Source organism: Stegostoma tigrinum, chromosome 1, assembly GCF_030684315.1.
Source record: "Stegostoma tigrinum isolate sSteTig4 chromosome 1, sSteTig4.hap1, whole genome shotgun sequence".
Lineage (NCBI taxonomy): Eukaryota > Metazoa > Chordata > Chondrichthyes > Orectolobiformes > Stegostomatidae > Stegostoma > Stegostoma tigrinum.
The window spans coordinates 130,480,942-130,505,610 of NC_081354.1; the positions used below are offsets into that span (position 1 = coordinate 130,480,942).

The 24,669-nt window shown below is 40.9% G+C and overlaps 1 protein-coding gene across 4 annotated transcripts in view; it reads left to right on the plus strand.

The window, feature by feature from the left end:
* LOC125459972 (potassium/sodium hyperpolarization-activated cyclic nucleotide-gated channel 1-like) overlaps positions 1–24,669 on the plus strand; it is a 295,720-nt gene that overhangs the window by 187,300 nt on the left and 83,751 nt on the right. For all 4 annotated transcript variants that reach the window (XR_009446163.1, XM_048546975.2, XM_059648597.1 and 1 more), the window contains one exon: positions 512–658. Coding sequence is in view for 3 of the 4 variants with exons in the window: in XM_048546975.2 (XP_048402932.1) it covers positions 512–658 (147 nt within the window). In the remaining variant the exon portion in view is untranslated. The remainder of the gene's footprint in view (positions 1–511; positions 659–24,669) is intronic.

The window sequence follows — 24,669 nt, forward strand, 5'->3', positions numbered from 1 at the left end:
AGGGCATCCTTACCTGGACTGGCCTACATGTGATTCCAGACCTAAGCAATGTGGTTGACTCTTAACTATCCTCTGGACAATTAGGGCTGGACAATAAATGCTGCCTAGCCAGCGACATCCTCATCCCGTCAGTGAATAAAGTAAAGGCCATTGCTCCAATGTCAGAATTGACACTTGTCTCAATCGCAGTGTACAGGTTTTCAAAATGAGGATTGGTACTACCGAAATGATTTAATGGAGTGAAATTTAATGATTTATTTATTTACTGTAAATATTTTTTCATACCTGACTACATATTGCAAATGTACATTCTACTTTCACTTACATTGTTTATTTTGTAAGTATCTGTATAGTGTGTACTCTGTTTTAATTTTGTTCAACAGTTTGTTTCACATCACTTTTCTTCGAAAACAGTACATTGTCATGCGAGCTTGTTCGCTCAATGTCTCTTCCTGCTCCAGTGGGAGACAAATCACCCCGTCTAACATCACATTTCTCCTTTTTCTTTCAGTACAAGCAAGTGGAACAATATATGTCTTTCCACAAGCTACCTGCTGAAATGCGGCAAAAGATTCATGACTATTATGAGCACCGCTACCAAGGCAAGATCTTTGATGAAGACAATATTCTAGAAGAATTGAATGATCCACTTAGGGAGGTAACATTTTTCAGCACATTATCTTAATTTTATTAGCAACAATGCCAATATTTTATATTTTGAATATTTGGAGTGAATTTAGATCGGAGGCTGACACACTTGTGAGAGAGTTTTGCATTTGCACCATTACTTCGAATGTTAAAAAATTGTTCAAGAAAGGTATTTGATAAAATCCTATCAGACAATTATATCAATGAGCTGTGCCACTGAAAGAAGGTTAATATGGTTTCATATTAGATGGTACACGGTTGATAATTTTAAATTTGATTGAGAATAGATCAAATTAATTTCCTCAGTATATGAAAAAAAATTGTTCACCTTATGATTAAAAATAACGCAAAAAGTCCTGCACCCTCTTCCATCTATATTTGTGATCTGGCCATATAACAATCAACAGCTAAAAGAATAAGACGCACCTTTAATGAAGTTCAAGCTGCAAAAAAGAACACAATGATCATGCTGTTATATGTGATCATTATTACTGTACCTCACTACCCATCATTTTCCAAGCCCTCAAAAACTTAAGGCACTTTGAAGATTACCAATTAAGAGATGTCCCTCATTCAAAAGAAGGAACTTAAGAGAATGCAATTAGCTCAACTGATCTGGTCTTTGTATGATTGAATATTGCACAGACTGATCAATTCTCTTTCCACTTTGGTACAACAAAGAATTTTCAACTTTGTAGTTATAAATAGTTAGTTTTTGACCTAATAAGGACATTACCAGGGACAGCCAACTGTTTTACAATGGTGAAATGTGTTCTTTCAACAGTTTAAGAATGAACCTGGCTCAATTCAGAATGTGTTCAAGCAACTTAAAGTCAAATTCCCACTCTAAGAGCTCCTGATCCTCTGCAAGCCACAGTGAGAGTGAATTCTTCCACTGCTTTTCATCCTTCAAGTCACCCAGAAACAATTCTCTCTCTTGTACACTTTGCTCACCTCCTCCTATGAGAGAGTAAGCTAAGGTCACCAAATAACAGAACAAGAATGACAAGAACTCTAGGAATGACCTCTTAGCACCTTCACTAGTTGTAATATATGGGGCTGAAACTTACCGGGTTTTTTGGAGAGCTTTTCACCCTGAGGCTGACAAGGTTTCTCACTGAATCTTACCAAGCATCCTTCATTAACAACCTACTCCAACCCCATGGTGTTTCTCTCGCCTGATCCCATTCCCATTTTATCTCTTGCCACTCAACAGATATCTAACAAAAAACCCCCCACATCTTGCACAAACATTATCTTTAAAAGGATGCTGAGCATCCAGATAACAGTTGGCAATCTGTTGTTGCAGTGTAATGACACAGCAGTCACAAAGCCACGTTGCTCACTGCATGTCATCAGTATTGCTGATACTACCTTGTACGTGGAAAGCCAAACATTCACAGTAGTTACTGTTTCACTACCAGGCCATACAATTTACCTGTCCTTAACTACAGCCCATCTAAACCGCCTCTTACCCATCGCTGTCTCTGATGCCCACAGGAAATCTGCAACTTGTCAGTGTCCACTAGGGGAAAATCACAGGCAAACAAAGAATTGACTGAATCCACTCATGAACTCTTATTCACAGCCAACAATAACAAACACAAAACAAAATGAATAGAGACTGCAGTTTGCACACACAGTACAAAACAAATGTTGGCATTATGATCAACGATTATTTTACATTCTGTGATTGTCATCGATGCCGAGCTCTGACTAACTGAAACTGGGAGTCCACATGGGGATGTGATAGAAATGAGCCATTGGGGTCATCGGGGACGTGGAGGCTCTGAGGTGGCTCCTGACGACCAAGCGAAGCCCCTGGTGCTGATGGTGTGCACCACAAACTGCATTCTTTGTCATCAATTACCATTGTATAGACACGAAAATTGCTGGGACAATGCCCAGAGTAGGTTGGGCTAGTGTCTCTTTGATGGGCAAAAATTCACGTTCTATACCTGCAACACACTAGGACATTGAAGCATGTGTTTGCAAAATCCATCTACATTTGATGTGCAATCATTTCTTTACCCATTTGCAATGCATGTGGAGTGTAGCTGCTTAGGGTTCACATGCTGGTCAAAGAGATTTGCACTATGCCATTAGTGCTTCCAAATTGAACATTGGTACCTCAGTGATGTAGAATTTAATAGTAATGACATAAGTGGGTGGAGGGCTGCAAATGTGAGCCAAAAGCATCCCATCGCTTGTGAAATTTCTAAGCATGCTGTGGGATGAGGGCCACATTGTAATTTAAGTATGACCATGGATTGTATTGAATCTATGGTAGATTTCACATTTGGTATGGGTCTGGGATTGAAAGGGGTTGGAGCAAGGTAGGCACTCTCTTTTTGAGTTAATATGTTAATCACTCAGTCAGGGCAGCACCTTCATCAAGTTGATGTCTGTGCTGTGATCAGGGCCACTGTGGAGCAGACTGTAATGCTGCTGAAAATGCAGTCTCACTGTTGAGAGAGGTCTGGGAGCAGTCCTGCAGTATCATCTACAATGTGTATACCACATCATCCTGGCATGCTGTGCTCTGTAACACCTGCCCTAGGCAATGGAGTGATGTGATAGATGCTGAGGAGACATGGGAACTGAAATAGTTTTCAGGGAAGAAGGATGAGATGCTGGGAAGGTTGCATCTCTCCTTTGTTCTTGTCAAAGCTCAGCCACGTTGAATAATACAAGCCAGACAGGAGATGAGTGCCATCCAACAGAATGAACTTTGTCTCCTACTGTCATCCCTGCTCTGAACCCTGATATTACATTTTAATCATGCCATCTCTGCTCTTCTGTGCTCCAATACATACAATATGCATTTCAATACTGTTCTGCATATCCCTCTCCCCTCCCCATAAACCTTCAGATTTCCCTGGCCATCATCCTTGTCCTCACCATTGTTTACTACATGCCTCTGCTTCCATTCTCCCCCCAGACCCCAACCTACCCCCTCCTACCCCTCCTCCAGCCTTGACTTCCCCACCTGTTTTGGCAGTGATACTCCCATTGTCTCTATGGCCACCGCTACACATCAGTGATTGGACTCCAACCGACTGTATTTGCCCCTGGCCTCTGGCCAACTTCGATGAGCCGCCACTGGACATTACTGATCTGACCCTGACCACTGTGTTTTCAGCCTACTGACTGATGATACATGATTGCCCTGACTGCTAGTCTTTTACAACTGACCATCGACCACACCCCAGACTATAGTCAGACAGATCCACTGACCGTGAGAGGTCCAAGCTGATAATAGACCATGGCTAAGCCCCTAGACATTTTGCAAGCTGTGTCCATGACTGACAGTACCAGGACCCCCTTACAGACTGTGTTGTCCCCTTAACTGGACTGTAGCCCCCAACCAATTTTCAACATGGTCATTTACTTATACAAATGGTGCAATGTGTTTGCCATGCGGGCACTTGGAAAATGCTGTAGTTGTTAGAGAGGTGTCTCCATGTACCAATCATAAATATAACTCCCTCATTGCTGGAGAGGTCTCTGCTAATAGGCAGCCTGCTTGTGTGTCTCTGCAAAACAGCACGCAAATGTGACCCTGATAGCCTTTGGCTGTGACTGAAGTGCTAATGCCAATGAGTGAGTAAGAGAGCAAGTGAGCTGTGTGGGATTTGTCTGGTCCAATCTGTGAGCTGTCTGTGGGAAGTGTCCTTGCAGCAACCTTTCAATATTCATTGCCAGTGCACTCTACGCTCTAAACAGCATGCAAGTGGATTGAAGATATGCCATTGTGGTTGTGAAGGGTCAAGAATACCTGATATCAAAGTCCTTGGTGAAGGGGTGTGTCCAGCAGGTGACCATGGATGGTACCTGAGATGCTGTTGGTGCTACGCAACTTGGAAAACCCAATGGTGGACTGTAATCTTCAGGCACCTATTCTGACTTCCATGTTGAGAAATCTTGACGAATGCTTGCTCACCATGTTTGGTAAGATGGGAAGGTGGAACAAATGAGGTGAGTTATGGTATTAACAAAGTGTTTAATAATCTGTAAGCCCCCTTAATTGACAACCCACCACTACCAAGCAAGAAACTCACATTACTGCTCAGCAAAAGCTTACAAGATCCAGTGAATTGCTTCCAACCTCAAGTTAGGCCTCACCTTACCTGCCATCTTAATCTGCCACAACACTCTTCATAGCCCATGTTACTCTGGTCCCTGTAAGATTCTGTCCATTGTTTTTGATCAAGTTTCACGGATTAAGCTTATTAGCAAAACTAAAACCCATGAGGCAAAAAAAAGCTGTAGCAGGTTGGATGTAAAACTGACTTAAACAATAGACAATGGAGAATTGTGGTGATTGACTACTTTTTGGACTGGAAAGTATGTATTTTGATATTCGCCACAAGCTCGGTGCCATGATAAGAACTGCTTAGGAATAGTCAGCATGGTGTTATGCATGGGAAATCATGTCTCACTAACTTGCTTAAGCTTCTTGAAGAGGTGACATAGAATATTGATGAAGGCAGAGCGGTAGATGTTGCCTATATGGACTTCAGTAAAGCGTTCGACAAGGTCCTACATGTTAGACTGGTTAGCAAGGTCAATTCACATGAGATCCAGGGGCATAAGCCAATTGGATACAATACTGGTTTGAAAGTAGAGGGTGGTAATGAAGGGATATTTTTCAGACTGGAGGTCTGTGATGAGTTCTGTGTCACAAGGAACAGTACTGGGTCCACTGCTTTTTGTAATTTTTATATATAATTTGAATGTGAATATAGGAGGCATCATAAGTAAGTTTGCAGATGACACCAAAACAGGTGGTGTGGTGGACAGTGAAGAAGATTATTTCAAATTTCAACAGGACCTTGATCTGGTGGGCCAGTGGGTCACGGAATGGCAGTTGGAGTTTAATTTTGATAAACATAACATGTTGCATTTTGGTAAGGCAAACCAGGGCAGGACTTATACGGTAAACTCCAGGACCCTGTGGAGTGTTGCTGAACAAAATGACTGAGGAGTGCAGCTGCATAGTTCTTTGAAAGTGGATTTGCAGGTCGGCAGAGTGGTGAAGAAGGCATTTGGAACGCTTGCCTTCATTCGTCACTGCATTAAGTATCAAAGTTGGGAGATCATGTTGCAGTTGTACAGGACACTGGTGATACCACATTTAGAATACTGCAAACAATGCTAATCACCCCTTCTATAGGAAGGATGTTGTTAATCATGAGAAGGTGCAGAAAAGGTTTACGAGAATGTTGCCAGGGCTGGAGGGTATGAGTTACAACGAGAGGCTAAATAGGCTGGAGCTTTTTTTTTCCCTGGAGCAGCAGAGTCTGACGGTGACCTCATAGAGGTTTACAAAATCATGAGGAACATGGAAAGAGTGAATAGCCAATGACTTTTTCCTAGGATGGGGAATCCAAAATAGAGGACATAGGTTTAAGGTGAGAAGAGAAAGATTTAAAAGGGTCCTGAGGGGTAAGTTTTTCATACAGAGGGTGGTGTATTTATGGAACAATGCTGCCAGAGGAAGTGGTGGAAGCTGGTACAAATACGGTATTTAAAATGCATCTGGATGGGTACATGATTAGGAAGGGTTTAGAGAGCTATGGGCTAAATGCTGGCAAATGGTACTAGGTCAGGTTGGTATGTCTGGTCGGCATGGATGAGTTGAACCAAAGAATCTGTTTCCATGCTGTTTGACTCTATGACTGTGTGGCTCGATGATCATGTCTGACTTACTTTAATGGTTTGGATTTGCAGGACACAATTTAGAACTATGCAGTTGATACAAATCGAGGAAATGTCACTCATTGAAAATTAGACAAAATTTGTAGAGCACTTGGATAATTTGACGAAGTAGATGGATAAAATTAAGTGAAGAAAAGTGAGTTACTAGGTTTTAGTAGATGATGAAGAGATGCAATGCAAGTTTAGTCATGCAGTTTTAGAGCAATGATGAGATCAGAGAGACTTGGGGATAACAAAAACAGAAATTGCTGGAAAGGCTCAGCAGATCTCGTAACTATTGGAGAGAGAAATCAGAGTTAACATTTCAGGTCAAGTGACCCTTCCTCAGACTTGGGAATAGTTGTGTACAAATCTTCAAAGATGAAAGGATAGGTTAAAGTAGTTATTAAATTAGATGGCATCTTGGGCAGTACAGTTGACAATGTACAATACAAAGAAATGTTTTATGAAACCTAAATACAATACTTGCAGGTCTATTGTCTCTAGTTCATAAACCCACATATAAGGAAGGACCTGAAGGCTTTGGTGGGGATACATCAGTTGCTGAAGGGTCACGGGACCTGAAATGTTAACTCTGTTTTCTCTCTGTAGATGCTGCTAGAGCTGGTGAGTTTCTTCAGCATTGTTTTTGATTGAGATTTCTAGCATCTGCAGCTCTTAGTTTTATTTTATTTGTAAAGCTCTTTTTTAAGTTACTGGATTGCTTTAACAATTGTCAAATGTTTGACATTTTATGTTTCAATGTGTAATCTATTTTAAGTTATTAGCTTTTGATTTTCTTTGAGTATGAGAAATTTACTGTTCACCCCTAGTGGCCTTTGAGAAGCTGCTAGGCCTTTGTAATCCATCACTTGAGGCTACTCCTACAGATGCTGTTAAGTCAGGAGTTTTAGGGTTTTGACTTAACTATCATCATGACACAAGGGTGTAACTGGGGCTGTATGAGATGAGTAATTCTTCTTACATAATAAATAATGAATTCTTATTTAAGGAGCAGGTAATGCAGAGGGATACAGATTTGTTCACATATGGAAAGCAATGGGATTTTCACCACAGTAGGTGTTTTTCATTTCTGTAATCCAGTGTGAGTATCATCTGCTCCCAAGATAGTTACAGCCTGAATTGCTATTGAAGGAAACTTGACCTGCTTATTCTTCTGAAGAGAAGGGTGGGCAATGTGACATTGTTCATTACCCAGGCAAACTACCCTGTGACCTTTTAGAATGACATTGTGAATTTAATGCCAGGCAGTTTTTAGACCTGCAGGCCTGAGTTTGCTCAGTGCTGGTTTCAGACACCCCATGCCCATTCCACATGGAATTACTGAGCTAACTAAACAATCTTTCCTCCCACCATTTTGGGTTGAATCCCACTCCAGGTTACAGAGTTGTAAACATAGCACACTAACTGAAAATAACCACACACAGGCCAGTATCCTGTCACCACATCATTGTTTATTTACTTGTGAACAGTAGACTGGCTGTAGCCAGCCAATTCAGAGCCAGTCCTCTGGATATTCTACCTCTCCAGATTATATTGGTCACCCAGGTTTTCCTGATTGGGTTGGTAACCTGGGCTTCCAGCTGGCTCCAATCACTGCACTAACCCAGTAACTCCAGTGGCTGTGACACAGTCTGCACCCCTCACCCAATCTCTCTCTCTCTCTCACACACACACACACACACACACACACACACACACACACACACACACACACTTTTAATACCACATTATTTGAATTACCTTTTGGAGTTAAAATCTGTTAATTAGTAGTTGAAATAAAAGCAGCAAACTCTAGGAATATATAGCAGTTCAAAGATCCAGTTGGTTTCTGGGAAAGGGAACAATCCTTTTTCATTTGTTTAATTTTTAACTACTACAGTATGAATCCGTAATTTTCAACCAGAGAGCTAAGTCCTGAATGGTGTCACTGGAGTTCTATGTCCATGGATATGAAATCTAAAAAGTTGTCAATGAATCCTGCTTGTCATAACCGAGCAGTTTTTAAGAGAGTAGCAGATAATACTCTCTTACTTCAATTGACTGCACTTGTATTTTCAACATGATGATAAAGACCTAAAATATGGAGCTTCGTGTTTTAGATCATGCCAAATGTCAGTTCTCAGTCAGAAATAATGTAGAACATGTCACATTGATTACTTATTACAAAGTGATGATTTTTTATTGAACCATCTTGAAATGATATTTTTTGTTTGAATTTTATATTATTCTAGGCATAGCTAAAGTGAGATTGTTCATGTAATACAGAACCTCTATTATAATAAAACACAACAAGGCCAAAGGAAGCTGATAACAAAGTGTGGAGCTGGATGAACACTGCAGGCCAAGCAGCATCTTAGGAGCACAAAAGCTAACATTTTGGGTCGAGACCCTTCATCAGAGAGGGGGATGGGGAGAGGGTTCTGAAATAAATAGGGAGAGAGGGGGAGGCGGATTGAAGATGGATAGAGGAGAAGATAGGTGGAGAGGAGACAGACAAGTTGAAGGGGCGGGAATGGAGCCTGTAGAGGAGAGTAGAGGTAGGGAGGTGGGGAGGGGATAGGTCAGTCCGGGGAGAACGGACAGGTCAAGGGGGTGGGATGAGGTTAGGAAATAGGGAATGGAGGTGTGGCTTGAGGTGGGAGGAAGGGATAGGTGAGAGGAAGAACAGGTGAGGGAGGCGGTGACGAGCTGGACTGGTTTTGGGATGCAGTGGGGGAGGGGAGATTTTGAAGCTTGTGAAATCTACATTGATACCATTGGGCTGCAGTGTTCCTAAGCGGAATATGAATTGCTGTTCTTGCAACCTTCTAGTGGCATCGTTGTGGCACTGCAGGAGGCCCAGGATAGACATGTCGTCTAAGGAATGAGAGGGGGAATTGAAATGGTTTGCGACTGGGAGGTGCAGTTTTTTGTTGCGAACCGAGCAGAGGTGTTCTGCAAAGTGGTCCCCAAGGCTCTGCTTGGTTTCCCCAATGTAGAGGAAGCCACAACGGGTACAGCAGATGCAATATACCACATTGGCAGATGTACACGTGAACATTTGCTTGATGTGGAACGTCATCTTGGGGCCTGGGATGTGGGTGAGGGAGGAGGTGTTGGGGCAAGTGTAACCCTTCCTGTGGTTGCAGGGGAAGGTGCTGGGTGTGGTGGGATTGGATGGGAGTGTGGAGCGGACAAGGGAGTCGCAGAGAGAGTGGTCTTTCTGGAAGGCAGACAAGGGTGCGGATGGAAAAATGTATTTGGTGGTGGGGTTGGATTTTAGATGGCGGAAGTTTCGGAGGATGATGCGTTGTACCCGGAGGTTGGTGGGGTGGTATGTGAGGACAAAAGGGATTCTGTTTTGGTTGTTATTGTGGGGGAGGGGTGTGAGGGATGTGTTGCAGGAAATGCGGGAGACACGGTCGAGGGCATTCTCGACCACTGTGGGGCGGAAGTTGCGGTCCTTGAAGAATGAGGACATCTGGGATGTGCGGGAGTGGAATGCCTCATCCTGGGAACAGATGCGGCGGAGGCGAAGGGATTGGGAATAGGGGATGGAATTTTTGCAGGAAGGTGGGTGGGAGGAGGTCAGAATCCTCTCCCCTTCCCCCTTTTCTGATGAAGGATCTAGGCCCGAAACGTCAGCTTTTGTGCTCCTAAGATGATGCTTGGCCTGCTGTGTTCATCCAGCTCCGCACTTTGTTATCAGCTTCCTTTGGTCTTGTTATGTTTTATTATAATAGACGTTCTGTATTACATGAATAATCTCACTTTAGCTATGCCTGGAATAATATAAAATTCAAACAAAAATATCAGTTCAAGATGGAACAATAAAAAAAATCACTTTCTAATATGTAATTGACGTGAATAACTTTATACTTCACAGGATCATAGAACTGTTATGATGAAGAAACAAACCATTTGACCCATCAATCAGCATGTGATGTTGCATTTGCCACATTATTACTCAGTCACTTAATCTGGGTTTTCAACCACACAGCTCTCACGACCATCTAACTTTGTACGGTTAGCACACTTGGGCCTATTATATTGTCTCTTTGTATGATGAAAGTAGATTATAAATAGCTGAGGGTCCAGTGCAGAACATTGAACACTCCACAAGTCACAGACTGGAAGTTTGAAAATGTCCAATTTATCCCTATTCATGGCTTCCTGCCCATTAAATCTTAACCATAAAACAGTCCTCTTTCCACGCCAAAGTATCATCCCCAATTCTATCTGCCCGTAGCCTGTGTATTCACATTTTGTATAGCATCTTACCAAATGACCTTTGAAAATCCAGGTGTACTATCGGTGTTAACTTGCCTTTGTCTTTGCTACTACCTAGATCCTCAAAAAGAGGATTTTCCTTTTGGAGAACCACATCCACTTATTCTAATTATGCTATAATTTTTAAGTGCAGTGTTAACATTTCATAAATAATAGATTCTACCACTTTCCCAAAGACTGATGCCAGGCTAAGTGATATTTGGGTGCCTGTTTCCTCTCTCCGTCCTTTCTTGAATAGCAGTTACATTTTCTAACTTAGAATTTGCTGGGAGCATTCTAGGAATGGGTGGCACGGTGGCTCCGTGGTTAGCACTGCTGCCTCCCAGCACCAGGGACCCAGGTTCAAATCCACTCTAAGGTGACTGTCTGCGTGGAGTTTGCACATTCTCCCTCTGTCTGCATGGGTTTCCTCTGGGTGCTCCAGTTTCTTCCCACAGTCCAAAGATGAACAGCGTGGGTGGATTCGTCATATTAAATTGCCTGTAGAGTTCAGGGGTGTATAGATTAGGTGAGTTATAGGGGGAGGGGTCTGGGTGGGATGCTCTGAGGGTTGGTGTGGGGCCAAAGGGTCTGATTACACACTGTAGGGAATCTATGGGTCTGAAGAATTTGGGAAATGATAGCCAGTGAACCCACCCCCTCTGCATTTACCTCTTTTAGAACCCTGGGGTGTAAGCCATCGGTCACCTTGGGCTTTGTTGATTTTGGTTCCAGACATTTCCCATTATGTTTTCTCTGTTGACATGAATTACCTTAATTACCTTAATTTCTTCTTCTTTTTTAAACTCCTACCCTTACCCTCTATTTCTGTTATTGTAACTTGTGCCTTATTCACTGAAGAAGACAAACACAGCATTTATTCAGTGCCTTTTCCATTTCCTAATTCCCCTGATAATCTTACCTGGCTCTGTACCAATGTTTACTTTAGCTTACCTCTTCATTTTTAGACACTTTATATTCCTAGCTAATTTGCTCTCATCATGCATTTTATTCTTTTTCAACAACTTTACTGGTGTCGAAAACATCCCTAATACTCAGACTTTCTACCATTCTTTCCAATGTTATAAACTTCTTCATTTAATTAATACAATCCTCAATTTCCTGAATAAGTTACAGTTGGATTTTTTTTTAACTGATGGAACATACTTTTTAAAACATTTTAAATTGCTTTCTTTTAAACTGTTTTCTACTGCATACTTACTGCCATAACCTTTTAGTCTATTTATCCAATCCACTTTAGGTAGCACTCACATCATACCTCTGATGAAGGGTCTAGGCCCGAAACGTCAGCTTTTGTGCTCCTGAGATGCTGCTGGGCCTGCTGTTTCATCCAGCCTCACATTTTATTATCATATCTATGTAGTTGGCTTTGGTCAAGTTTACGATTCTTTGTTGCACTTTTTAAAACTTATTAATGAGATTTGGGTAGCTGGCTAGGTCAGCAATATTACCCATTCCTAATTTCCCAGGGTATTTAAAAGTTAACCACAGTGACTTGTTTTTAAGCATAATGTGGAATTAAATTACATTATGGTCACTGTTTCCATATTGATTTCTTTTTACTGTTATATAACAAATTAAACCTGGCTCTTTGCACAATACTATCCGACAAAATCATCTTCCAGACCACCTTTCTCAATGTCTTTGAACCAGTCGATATTAAAAAAGAAATCCCTCAAAATGACAAAGTTGGGCTGGATTTTTGCAGAGACGGGATGACTTTGGAGCCCTTTAAGACTGTCAGGCACCCAATTCTAGATTTCCCACCCTTCTTCCCAGTGTCAGCGAGTTGTGACCCTGGAAACCGCACTCCCAACCAGGCTGGCTCCATTTGGAGGGCTAAATTGTGGTAATAATAAGTTGTTTTCACAATGAGTGGTTTTGTCAGTGTCGCAATGTTGTTTGGACAAGGAATAGATGTGTCAAGTACTTGAAACCTCAGTTGTTGATATTTTAACATTGACACTTTTATAGATTTGTTAAAGCAGACTTAATTCTTCAAAAAAAAATCTGAATGGCGCATTTGTTGTACTTTCACACTTGCTAATGTTATATGACCCACTGGTCATGTATTTAGTGTTTACTGACAAATAACCATGAAAGGGGCATGAGTTGTTATTGAGTTGAAATTACCGGTATGAGGGGCCAAGTAGGGTATTAGAGAACTAAGATAGGCTCCTTCTAAGCAAGGCTTTCTCCATACTGAACAGACCCAGTAGTTGCTCAGAATCTGCTTTGAGAACGGGTGGGCCCAATTGCATTTTACAACTATTCACTCTTGGCCCCTACTCATTTCCAAATTCGAACATAAAAATTATGCATTCTTGACATTATTAAACATAAGCAGGTTGGCCAAGTTGGAACATTTAGCCAAACCTGGGCAACATGGTGGCTCAGTGATTAGCACTGCAGCCTCACAGCACCAGGGACCCGGGTTCGATTCCAGCCTCATGTAACTGCCTGTGCGGAGTTTGCACATTCTCCCGATGTCTGTGTGAGTTTCCTCCCGGTGCTCCGGTTTCCTCCCACAGTCCAAAGATGTGCAGGCTAGGTGGATCGGCCATGCCAAATTGCCCATAGTGTTCAGAGGTGTGTAGGTTATAGGGGGATGGGTCTGGGTGGGACGCTCCAAAGGGCGGTGTGGACTTGTTGGGCCAAAGGGCCCGTTTCCACACTGTAGGGAATTTAATATAATCTAATCTAATATAATATAATCCAATCTAATAATTTAATATATGGCATTGGGAAAACAGTAGAATCCATTATTGAGGAAGTAGTGATAGCACGTTTAGAAAATTAAGATACAATCAGACAGAGTCAATATGATTTTGTGAAAGGAAAATCCAGTTGACAATTTTATGAGAGCTCCTTAAGCATGTAATAGGCAGGATATGTACAGAGGAACCATTAGTTGTTGCACTTTTGGATTTCCAAATGGCATTTGATGAGATAATAGACAAAAGATACAACACAAGGTAAGATCTATGATATTAAGAGTGATGTATTAACACAGAGAGAGGATTGTCTAAACAGCAGGAAACAGATGGGAGGGTTTTATGATCTCTGTTGTGTCATTTTTGAAGGTTTGAGGGTATGTAATCATGCATGAGGGTAGTGTGCAATCTCCCCAGTACCTTCCCACCTCATAAAATTTAAATCCAGGGCAGGCGGATATGAGTAATCAGATATCCCACCCCACAACCAATGCAGATCATTAGTTGGAAATGATCACTTAATAGCCTCATCCAGCTGTCGTTGGTATTAACTCAGCTGTGGACAGGCCTGCAGCCACATGGGAAGCAAAGCTATGTGGGCTGTTTATGGGAATTTGAAGTAGTGGTGGAAGGAATTCCTCGTTCACTCAATGCTTAACTGGAGCACTCAGCAGGGGGAAGGTGGTAGTATTGAGAGCCATCTTGACCCCTGCTGCTAGCACCACCACAGCCAAACTCTCCGGTCACAGGCCCCATCCTACAGGATGCCTCCTGTCATTAGTTACCTGTGACCTCGTCAGTGTCATTCAGACAGCAGCTACCATTCCACTGCAGCACTGCCACTCAAAAAACCTACCAGCCTCTGATTGACCAATAGCTCTTAGTGCCTCTGGTGGGTCCTTGTTTCTGGGGATGATTCTCTGCTACTTAATGAATGATGGGGACTTATTATCAGTGGCCCATATTATCACTGGTTCCCAACCTCGCAAGTGAGGCCCACAATCTTCACAAAACTCACTCCTCCCCCACCTCACCAGAGAATTGGGATAAATAAATTATTTTCGGGTTGGAAAACTGTAACTAATTAAGGGTCAGTGCACGACCGTATTCGATATATATAAATGACTCGAAAAAAGGAACAGACTACATTGTATGCAGATTTGCTGATGATAAAAAAGTAGGAATAACTGCAAAGAGGATGGAAACAGTCTGCAAAGTGCTGAAAAAATGTTAAGCAAGTGGCCAAAATTTTGGAGTTAGGAATAAAATGAATGATAATGAGCCAAATTCAGAATTCTTAACTTGGATCTTTGATCGCCATAAATTGGATACACAGTTCGAATGGAAACAATAACAATCCTTCCTGCCATCTACACTAAGTTACACCTATTTGCACTGGAGTTCTTTCAAAATTCATTCTCGGGACAAGGGCGTCACTGGCCAGCCAGTATTTATTGCCCATCCCTAATTGCCCACAGGGCAGCTAAGAGTCAGTCACATCACTGTGGATCTGGAATCACATGTCAGCCAGACCAGGTAAGGATGGCAGTTTCCTTCCCTGAAAGACATTACTGAGCCAGACGGATTTTTTCCAACTGTCAACAATGGATTCATGGTCACCATTAGACTCCGAATTACGGATTTTTATTGAAGTTAAAATCCTCCATCTGCCATGGTGGGATTTGAACCCAAGTCCCCAGAACATTACCTGTGTGTCTGAATTATCAATCCCAGTGATAATAGAACTAGGCCAAAGCCTCCCATTAAATTGAAAGGACTCAGGAATATTGACTTCCTATGTCCCTCATCTCAGGCAAATACTTTTCACATTGCACCTGGAATGTATCTATTTGTCAGTGTGAATGACTTACGTTCACTGAGCCAAAGAAAATTGTACAAGTGAGAGAAGAGGAATGCAAATACATCAAGGAACGTCAACGGTCTGTCAAGAATGTTAACTCCTCATTTACATTTGTTTTCAGTACTCAAAAATTAGTGAGACAGTCAGCCCTGAACAGTCAGATCCTATCATTCCCATATAAAAATGTAATCATTTTAGCCATCATGCTCACTAATCTACGTTACTGCACACTCCATTATGGCATAGGCAATCTCATAGCTGAGCCAGTTTGCAGTTGACCTGTGTAATTATAATTGAAAAATTCTAAAACACAAGTGGGTTGTTGAATACACCTACAGCAGCATTGCTGCAAGCAGCATTTTTTTAAATATAAATCAAACAATTGCTGCTAGTTTGCATTGATGTTGTATTTTATTCTATTCGACTTCTATTGTGGCTTTCTAATGCTTCATGTTGAACCCAAGAGCTGTAAGAACGTCAGAAGGGAATCAATTTGAAGTCTTACTGGGAATTGTTGCTTAGCTGACAGTATGAGAGAGCTGAAATAACATCCTATAGATAAAGTCTGAGTGCATCAGTGATCATGTCATTTCTCTCAGAATCACATCCTGTCCTGTTCTGATAATATCATCAACAGTCACCATTTGAGCAAATACATTTTTTAAGATAAGCAACATAAATAGAAATGAAAATGAAAATACGTAAGTTAACTATTTGTCTTTGTAACTCATATTAAAAGCCTCTTTGATGACAATACAAATTTATGAATCAAAACGTAGCAGCGGAGGCTGGAAACAAATTAGTGCAATGTTAAATTTAATAACTAAATGGCAGGGTCAAGCTTTTAGCATCTGGCTTTGTCAGCATATTTGGAGTAATGTGCTAACAAGTTGGGCTGTATATATTATAACCTATTTGTAGTGTTTTTAGAACCACATGAAACCAGTTTTGATAGAATCTATTTTAAACCACCCTCAGCACAGTTTTAATATAGCTCTAGCAGAGATACTCTTTCCCTGCAGAATTGAGAGCTAACTCAAAAAGACTCATTCCACATGATTAATGACTAATTAGGATCAGGGCCCCCATTTCATTCACTGGGTTTGAAGTCATCAAGCAGAGTCAGATGACCCGAAAGGAATTAAAGCAAGAAATCAAAATATACCAAAAAAAATCATTCTAACAGACTGAAATGTTGCTCTTCTGGGAAGACATTTGCACTGTAGAGATGGTTATAAAAATATGTAATGCTTGATTATGATTATATCTATTTTAACCCATACGGCAAACATTTTTGACTTCGTAAATTGATTACCATCTTTTTTTCATTCATTTCTGGGATGTGGGCATCACTGGCTGGCCAGCATTTATTGCCCGTCCAAGTTGCCCTTGAGAAGGTGGTGGTGGGATGCCTTCATAAGTGGTGCAGCCCATGTGCTGTCTGTTGACCCATAATGCCTTTAGGAAGGGAATTCCAGGATTTTGACCCAACAACAGCAAAGGAATGGTGATATATTTCCACATCAGGACGGTGAACGACTTGGAGGGGTCCTCCAGGTAGTGGTGTTCGCATGTATCGGCTGCCCTTATCCTTCTAGATAGAAGTGTTCAAGGGCGTGGAAGGTTCTCACTAACCCAAACTGAGCAGATTATTGCCGAGCAGACACTGCTTGAAAGTGCTGTTGATGATACCTGCCATCACTTTAATGATGATCAAGAGTACGATGATGGGGCAGTAAATGGTCGGTTTGGATTTTGTCCTGCTTTTCGTGTTCAGGACATAGCCCCAGCAATTGTCAGGTAGATGACAATATTGTAACTGTTACTGGTAGTGGCACTGTGCTTGACTAGAGCAGTGGCAAGTTCTGGAGCACCAGCCTTTGACACCATTGCCAGAATGTTGTCAGGGCCTATAACCAGTGCCCCCAACCATCTCCTGCTATCATGTGGCGTGCAACAGGGCATAGTAAGCTGTGGACAAAATGCAGGTAAATTGGATGAGCGTAGTTGGGTGTTTGTAGGTCAGCATAAACATGGTGAGCCGAAGTACATGTGTCAGTTCTATTTGACTCTCTGAAACACTGCTATTAAAGTATGCACTTGAATCAAATTCCTATTTCTAATACTTTCACAGAGTCAATAAACCACAAAGGATCCAGCATGCACACGGCCTGTTTAAGCTATTTACCATTTAATTATCCTGCCACATAGAGCAGATAGTTCTAATCACATTGACCTAACTTTTTCCCATTTCCCTTCAGCCACCTTTGTCTTCATCCACCAATCAAATCTAATCTTGAGTATTTGCATAAATCCTGAAGAATTAAAAATAACATTCACTGCCTCTAGCAGGAAATTTCACCAAGCTTGTATTTTATATATCACTTTTAACATTGTATCTATGGCCGTAAGTTCTTCACTACAATCTAGCTGCACACCCTGATCTTTTTGTAATTTTAAACACATATTGTCTGCACTGTTCTTCAAAACAATTTATGTATTAATTTCTTCCTTTATAAATATGTATTTACAAGTACCAGACAACAACTTAATGAATCTGTTTTGACCCGTCTTTAAAGCTCCAAAATCTTTTTCTCCCCTTACCTTAACTGAGGTCTTAGTGAGGTTTTCCAAATAAATTATTCATGCTTTCCTGAAAATAAACTAGGAAATGAAATTGATATAATTGTCTTATGTGTTTAGTAACAGGCAGTACTTTCTCAGCCTGAAGTTGCTGTAGCTAATCCACTTTGGATCCAATACAAATCAGATGAAGAGTTTAGGCCCAAAACGTCAGCTTTTGTGCTCCTGAGATGCTGCTTGGCCTGCTGTGTTCATCCAGCTCCACACTTTGTTATCTTGGATTCTCCAACATCTGCAGTTGCCATTATCTCTGATACATTTTATAAATCGTACTTTGCTGTGAACTCATGAATAACAAAGACATTATAAATAATAGCTAGTGAAGAGGTTAAAAAAATCTACTGGAATGTTGGCTTGTAATTCAAAATCGTTGATTACAAAAGGAAAGAAATGATGCTTAGTCGAACTTTATCCAGGGTACCAAATTTAGACTAGGTTCTGCACCTCAAGAAGTATTCTAGCCTTGGAGATGGTGTGTTGCCAATTCCCTGAAATGATACTGGAAACAAAAGCTGTATTTTATGAATGCAGGCTCCATAAACTTGGTTTGTGTCCTGTTGAGTATAAAAGGCTGAGGGTGGTCATATCCAACTGTTTCAAATGAGAAAAGGCATTGATAGGGTAGATGAGTTCATAATGTGAAATTTAAAATCAGATAATTCAGAAAAAAAGAAAGAAGCTATTCTTTGGACAAAATGGAATAGAAATCTGAAATACCTTGTCCTGAAAGGCAGTGGACACAGGGTACATTGAAAGTTTAATAGCTGAGATTCAATTTTTTTTAATGTAAGGACACCAGGAAGTATTGAAGAAAGATAATTCATTGGAATTGAGGTGCTAATCAACAATGATCCAACAGATTTGAGGATCTGTATGTTTTGGTTGTGTCCATTGTCTCTAAAACTTATTTTCAATGACATTATCACAGATTTTCAACAGAATGTATAAAATGAGCTAATTCAACAGCTTGTCAGCCAAATCTTCAGGGTAGTTTTGGTAACCCTTTTCAGTGGCCACTTAGACTTTGTTAGCATTCACCAGAGAGAATTGAAGCCATAGGAAATCTTAAGATGATTAAAACATTGTATTTTCTTTGTATCATTTCATAGAGTCATGGACTTGTACAGCACAGAAACAGACCCTTTGGTCCAACTTGTCTATGATGTCCAAAGTTAATCTAGTTCCATTTGCCAGCATATGGCCCTTATCCCTCTAAACCCTTCCCATTCACTCATCCAGATGCCTTTTAGCATGTTTAATAATACACTACACAATCCAACTAGCCTTCTAGTCTTTGCTAGGAATCTTGTATGCTGTATTATATGGACCTGAAAGGATCAAAAAAGATGATTATGGAGGAGTATCATAAACATTACCCACTATAATGATGTCATATTGTTACAACTATGAAATCAAGCCCTGCTACTCCATGGTCATATCATCATTGTAGATGTCTTATTCAATCGCTGAGAATGGTCATTTTGTTCTCTTTATTACCAATAACCAGTACAATGGTAACATTGACAAATGCTTTCAATCGACACAATAAAAACATACTTGTTACAGGCAAACTCATTCTTTCGACAGGTGGAAAAGTGATTATCAACTAAGGCACAATGCCAATTAAACTGTATCTCCTTTTATCCAAACCCTTGCACACCCACCCCACTGAACACACGCATGGTCATAAACAGACAAGACAAAACATTCATAACTCTGCGGAACTATTGGGGTGGGGAAAAATAGGCAAAAATGAAGTAAATAAATATTTTATTCAGAATGCAGATGACAAAATATTGGACGAACTTATCAATTATTTTGAATACCTATCAATGAGATCCAATTGTCACAGATGAGATTTGAATTCTGAGTCTTAATTATTCTGGTTCAATACTGTTTGAACTTGTAAACCTCACCAACGACTGTCCAAGCTGCTGGGTGGGTATAGAAAAAACACCCACTACCTGACTCATGAGGCCGTTGCTAGGTGACAGCAGCATAGATCCATTAGGATTTTCTAGAGTCATTTGCTTTGGTACAGTGTGCGATGTGTGAGTGTACATCAAAGTGCCATAGGATGCCGTAGGTGGGGTGGGGAGAGTTCACAAGAGTCCATCAACATTATTTGGATGGACATATGTGACATACAGGTCATGAGAGGCCATAGGGTTATCTGGAGAGAGCTTGGACTTTCAAAACATGAGGAAGACTGATTGAACTCACCTTTGAAAAGCTTCCTTCATATTTCTGAGGTATCGTGAATCACGTTCTCACGTCTTTAAAATCTTTAAAACCATTACAATTACAGATGACTAGGATATAGTATTTTCTGCAGTGGAGCCAGCAAAGTTGGGATTACGTGGTATAAGCTTATAACCTAAAAGAGTTTGCACCAACAAATGGCTCTGGTAAAGATCGAAAACCATAATAAAGGAGTCAGGCATCCCAACTGGGGATCCACCTAGAAATAGTAAGAACTGCCGATGCTGGAGTCAGAGAATACGCAGCGTGGAGCTGGAGGAACATGGCAGGCCACGCAGCATCAGAGGAACGGGAAAGTTGATGTTTCGGGTTGGGATCCTTCTTCAGAAATGAAGATCCACCTGGCAAGTCTTGCTGCTTTGACAAAAATCCAGGCCAGTAACTTACATTGCAGGCCTGTTTAAAAAGCCTGTTGTTGATTCACTGATTCCATACATATATTTAGGCATGGAAATATCAGCGTGCAGTATTGACAAATAGGCTAACCCAGCATGATTGCATTATTTCTTTAAAGGATGAGGTGCAGCAAATCTAAACCATTCACATTCAAAGAAAAACAGGCCTTTTGCAGTGCAGTAGCAGTGTTCCTACCTTTGAGTCAGGAGCGTTCAAATCCCACATGTTCCGGAGATGTTAAATGATATCTCTGAGTTGCTTGATTAGGAAATATCTAAAAAGGAATAACTTCTAGATCATGCAAACTTGAATTAATTCAGAGTTAAAACAGATTTCAAAAGTTCATTCTTTTGAAGTAGACTGCTTTCATTGTAGGTGTGGCTCGTAATGCAGTGAGTATTGGATTAGTTTACAGATACTAGACTTAACAAAGCCCATGGATCTTTTTTAGATATTATTGATTTTATGTAATATTTTTATAAATAATGACATCGCTTTTCTTCTGAATATTTAAAGAAAGCTGAAGCCTAACTCATGGAAATCTAATTTAAAACCAAATAGAAGAAAATATCCAGGAGATATTGATGCATGTTCTAAGTATAGCCTTTAGACAAGAAGAACAAAAACAATATCAATGTCACATACACATTCACAGCTTTTATTCCAGGATTCTAGACCCACATTATTAGAGTTTAAAAATGGTATGACATATGAGACCAAGGAGTTTATTCTCTAATCTTTGTGATGCTGCTTCACTTTGCTGACATCACTTGGTTGGTGTGAATATATTTTATTCCCACTGTAGAACTGTATTTATCTCAGAGGTCATTTGTGCTGCTTGTATCAAGTATTTTGTGCAGCTATCTTGGCAACAATCAGCAATGCCTTATTATGGATGATTGCCCAAGCTTTATTTAATGCTTTGCGGTCTTAACAAATTTCAAGGCATTGTTAACTAGTACAATTTTCAGAGGCTTAATGCAACAATTTTTTAACTAATGCTGTCAGGTATTGGCATTTTAAAAGTTCTTACTAGAAGAAGGTTGTCTTTTTATTTTACCATAACCTTGATTTAATGTTTTTAATATTAAAATTATATAATCTGTTAGAACAGTATTTCTTTTTGCATAAAATGGTACACTTATGTGAGGAATAAGAGAATGGTCAAAGAAAGAGTAGGGCCGATCAGGGATAGCATAGGGAACTTGTGTGTGGAGCCTGAGGAGGTAGGGGAAGCCCTAAATGAGTTTTTTGCTTCTGTCTTTACGAAAGAAACGAACTTTGTAGTGAATGAAACCTTTGAAGAGCAGGTGTGCATGCTGGAATGGATAGAGATAGACGAAGCTGATGTGCTGAAAATTTTGTCAAACATTAAGATTGACAAGTCGCCAGGCCCGGATCAGATTTGTCCTCGGCTGCTTTGGGAAGCGAGAAATGCAATTGCTTCGCCACTTGCGAAGATCTTTGCATCCTCGCTCTCCACTGGAGTCGTACCTGAGGACTGGAGAGAGGCAAATGTAATTCCTCTCTTCAAGAAAGGAAATAGGGAAATCCCCGGCAATTATAGACCGGTAAGTCTCACGTCTGTCGTCTGCAAGGTGTTAGAAAGGATTCTGAGGGATAAGATTTATGACCATCTGGAAGAGCATGGCTTGATCAAATACAGTCAACACGGCTTTGTGAGGGGTAGGTCATGCCTTACAAACCTTATCGAGTTTTTTGAGGATGTGACTAGAAAAGTTGATGAGGGTCGAGCTGTGGATGTGGTGTATATGGACTTCAGTAAGGCATTTGATAAGGTTCCCCATGGTAGACTCATTCAGAAGGTCAGGAGGAATGGGATACAGGGGAACTTAGCTGCTTGGATACAGAATTGGCTGGCCAACAGAAGACAGCGAGTGGTTGTAGAAGGAAAATATTCTGCCTGGAAGTCAGTGGTGAGTGGAGTTCCACAGGGCTCTGTCCTTGGGCCTCTACTGTTTGTAATTTTTATTAATGACTTGGACGAGGGGATTGAAGGATGGGTCAGCAAGTTTGCAGACGACACAAAGGTCGGAGGTGTCGTTGACAGTGTAGAGGGCTGTTGTAGGCTGCAGCGGGACATTGACAGGATGCAGAGATGGGCTGAGAGGTGGCAGATGGAGTTCAACCTGGATAAATGTGAGGTGATGCATTTTGGAAGGTCAAATTTGAAAGCTGAGTACAGGATTAAGGATAGGATTCTTGGCAGCGTGGAGGAACAGAGGGATCTTGGTGTGCAGATACATAGATCCCTTAAAATGGCCACCCAAGTGGACAGGGTTGTTAAGAAAGCATATGGTGTTTTGGCTTTCATTAACAGGAGGATTGAGTTTAAGAGTCGTGAGATCTTGTTGCAGCTCTATAAAACTTTGGTTAGACCGCACTTGGAATACTGCGTCCAGTTCTGGTCGCCCTATTATAGGAAAGATGTGGATGCTTTGGAGGGGGTTCAGAGGAGGTTTACCAGGATGCTGCCTGGACTGGAGGGCTTATCTTATGAAGAGAGGTTGATTGAGCTCGGTCTCTTTTCATTGGAGAAAAGGAGGAGAGGGGACCTAATTGAGGTATACAAGATAATGAGAGGCATAGATAGAGTTGATAGCCAGAGACTATTTCCCAGGGCAGAAATGGCTAGCACGAGGGGTCATAGTTTTAAGCTAGTTGGTGGAAAGTATAGAGGGGATGTCAGAGGCAGGTTCTTTACGCAGACAGTTGTGAGAGCATGGAATGCGTTGCCAGCAGCAGTTGTGGAAGCAAGGTCATTGGGGTCATTTAAGAGACTGCTGGACATGTATATGGTCACAGAAATTTGAGGGTGCATACATGAGGATCAATGGTCGGCACAACATTGTGGGCTGAAGGGCCTGTTCTGTGCTGTACTGTTCTATGTTCTATGTTCTATGTTCTATAAAATAGATTTAAAGGGAGGGAGATAAATTCTATATTGAACTGCCTTTTCATTCATAGCAAATATAATGGCATTAGTATTAACAAACTGGAAGATATATCTAACAATGGTTAAAAGGTACTGTACATGTTGTGACTAAAGCCTCACGAGTAAAATACTTCTTACAAGAGGAAAACAAATCCAAGCAATGTAGGTTCAATTTTCAGTCTGAGTTGAGTTAGTAATGGGAGCCAAGCTGAAGATGCAGGTCATTATAACTGGAGTGTCAGGATAGAATTACAAATAGAATAAAAACCTGAAACAAATTGTATTTTTCTTCCTGCACAGAATCTAAATAGATAGTCCTATCAACTAGATATAATGTTTATCTAAAAAAGAACTGTTTCCTTCCTGCCTAGTTTGAAAGAAGATAAGCTCCTGGACAAGAAATCTGAATTTTAGTTCATTTTCCAGAGGTTTAATAGGCTGGAATTTTTTTTATATATAGACGGGGGTGGCCATCCACACATCGAGGGCTATGGGGAAAAGGTCAGGAAAGTGACACAAGGAATGTTGGATCAGCTATGATCCTATTGAACAGCAGAGTAGGTTCAAGAGGCCAAGTGGCTAACTCATGTTCCTATTTCTTATAATCCTATGGTCTTATCACTTTGAGGTATCTTCTGGACCACAGGATCCCAGAACGAGATCATGCTGTTTCATTGCCATACAGGAATATGTGTTATTCTTCACAAGAGCAGTGTCAACATTCACTTCCAAATACCAGTCAAGCTCCCTGAGGTATGGAGATTCATGACCAAGCGCAGTTGGCGCAAAGTGAAGGCATGAAATATTCAGTCCTGCAAGAGTTGAGTGAAGTGAGGGGAGGAGGTGTACCTTTGTCTTTACTTTCCTAAACATTTTACACTGTGCCATTTCAGCTTCTGGGAGCCATCAGATGCTCAGTGTGAAAAACCCAAGTAACATAATTCGCAGACCAGTAAACTGATTGACTAGTAAATGCCCATGTGTAACTCAAGTGCTTTCAACATGTAATAGATAATAGTAAAATTGGTCAAAAGAATAACAATTAATTTTGCACGATGGATTAAATGGACAAAACGTATTTAACTAATTAGACACAAACAATAGAGAGACAGGCATAGTAGGAACTGCAGATGCTGGAGAATCTGAGATAACAAGGCGTAGAGCTGGATGAACACAGCAGGCCAAGCAGCATCAGA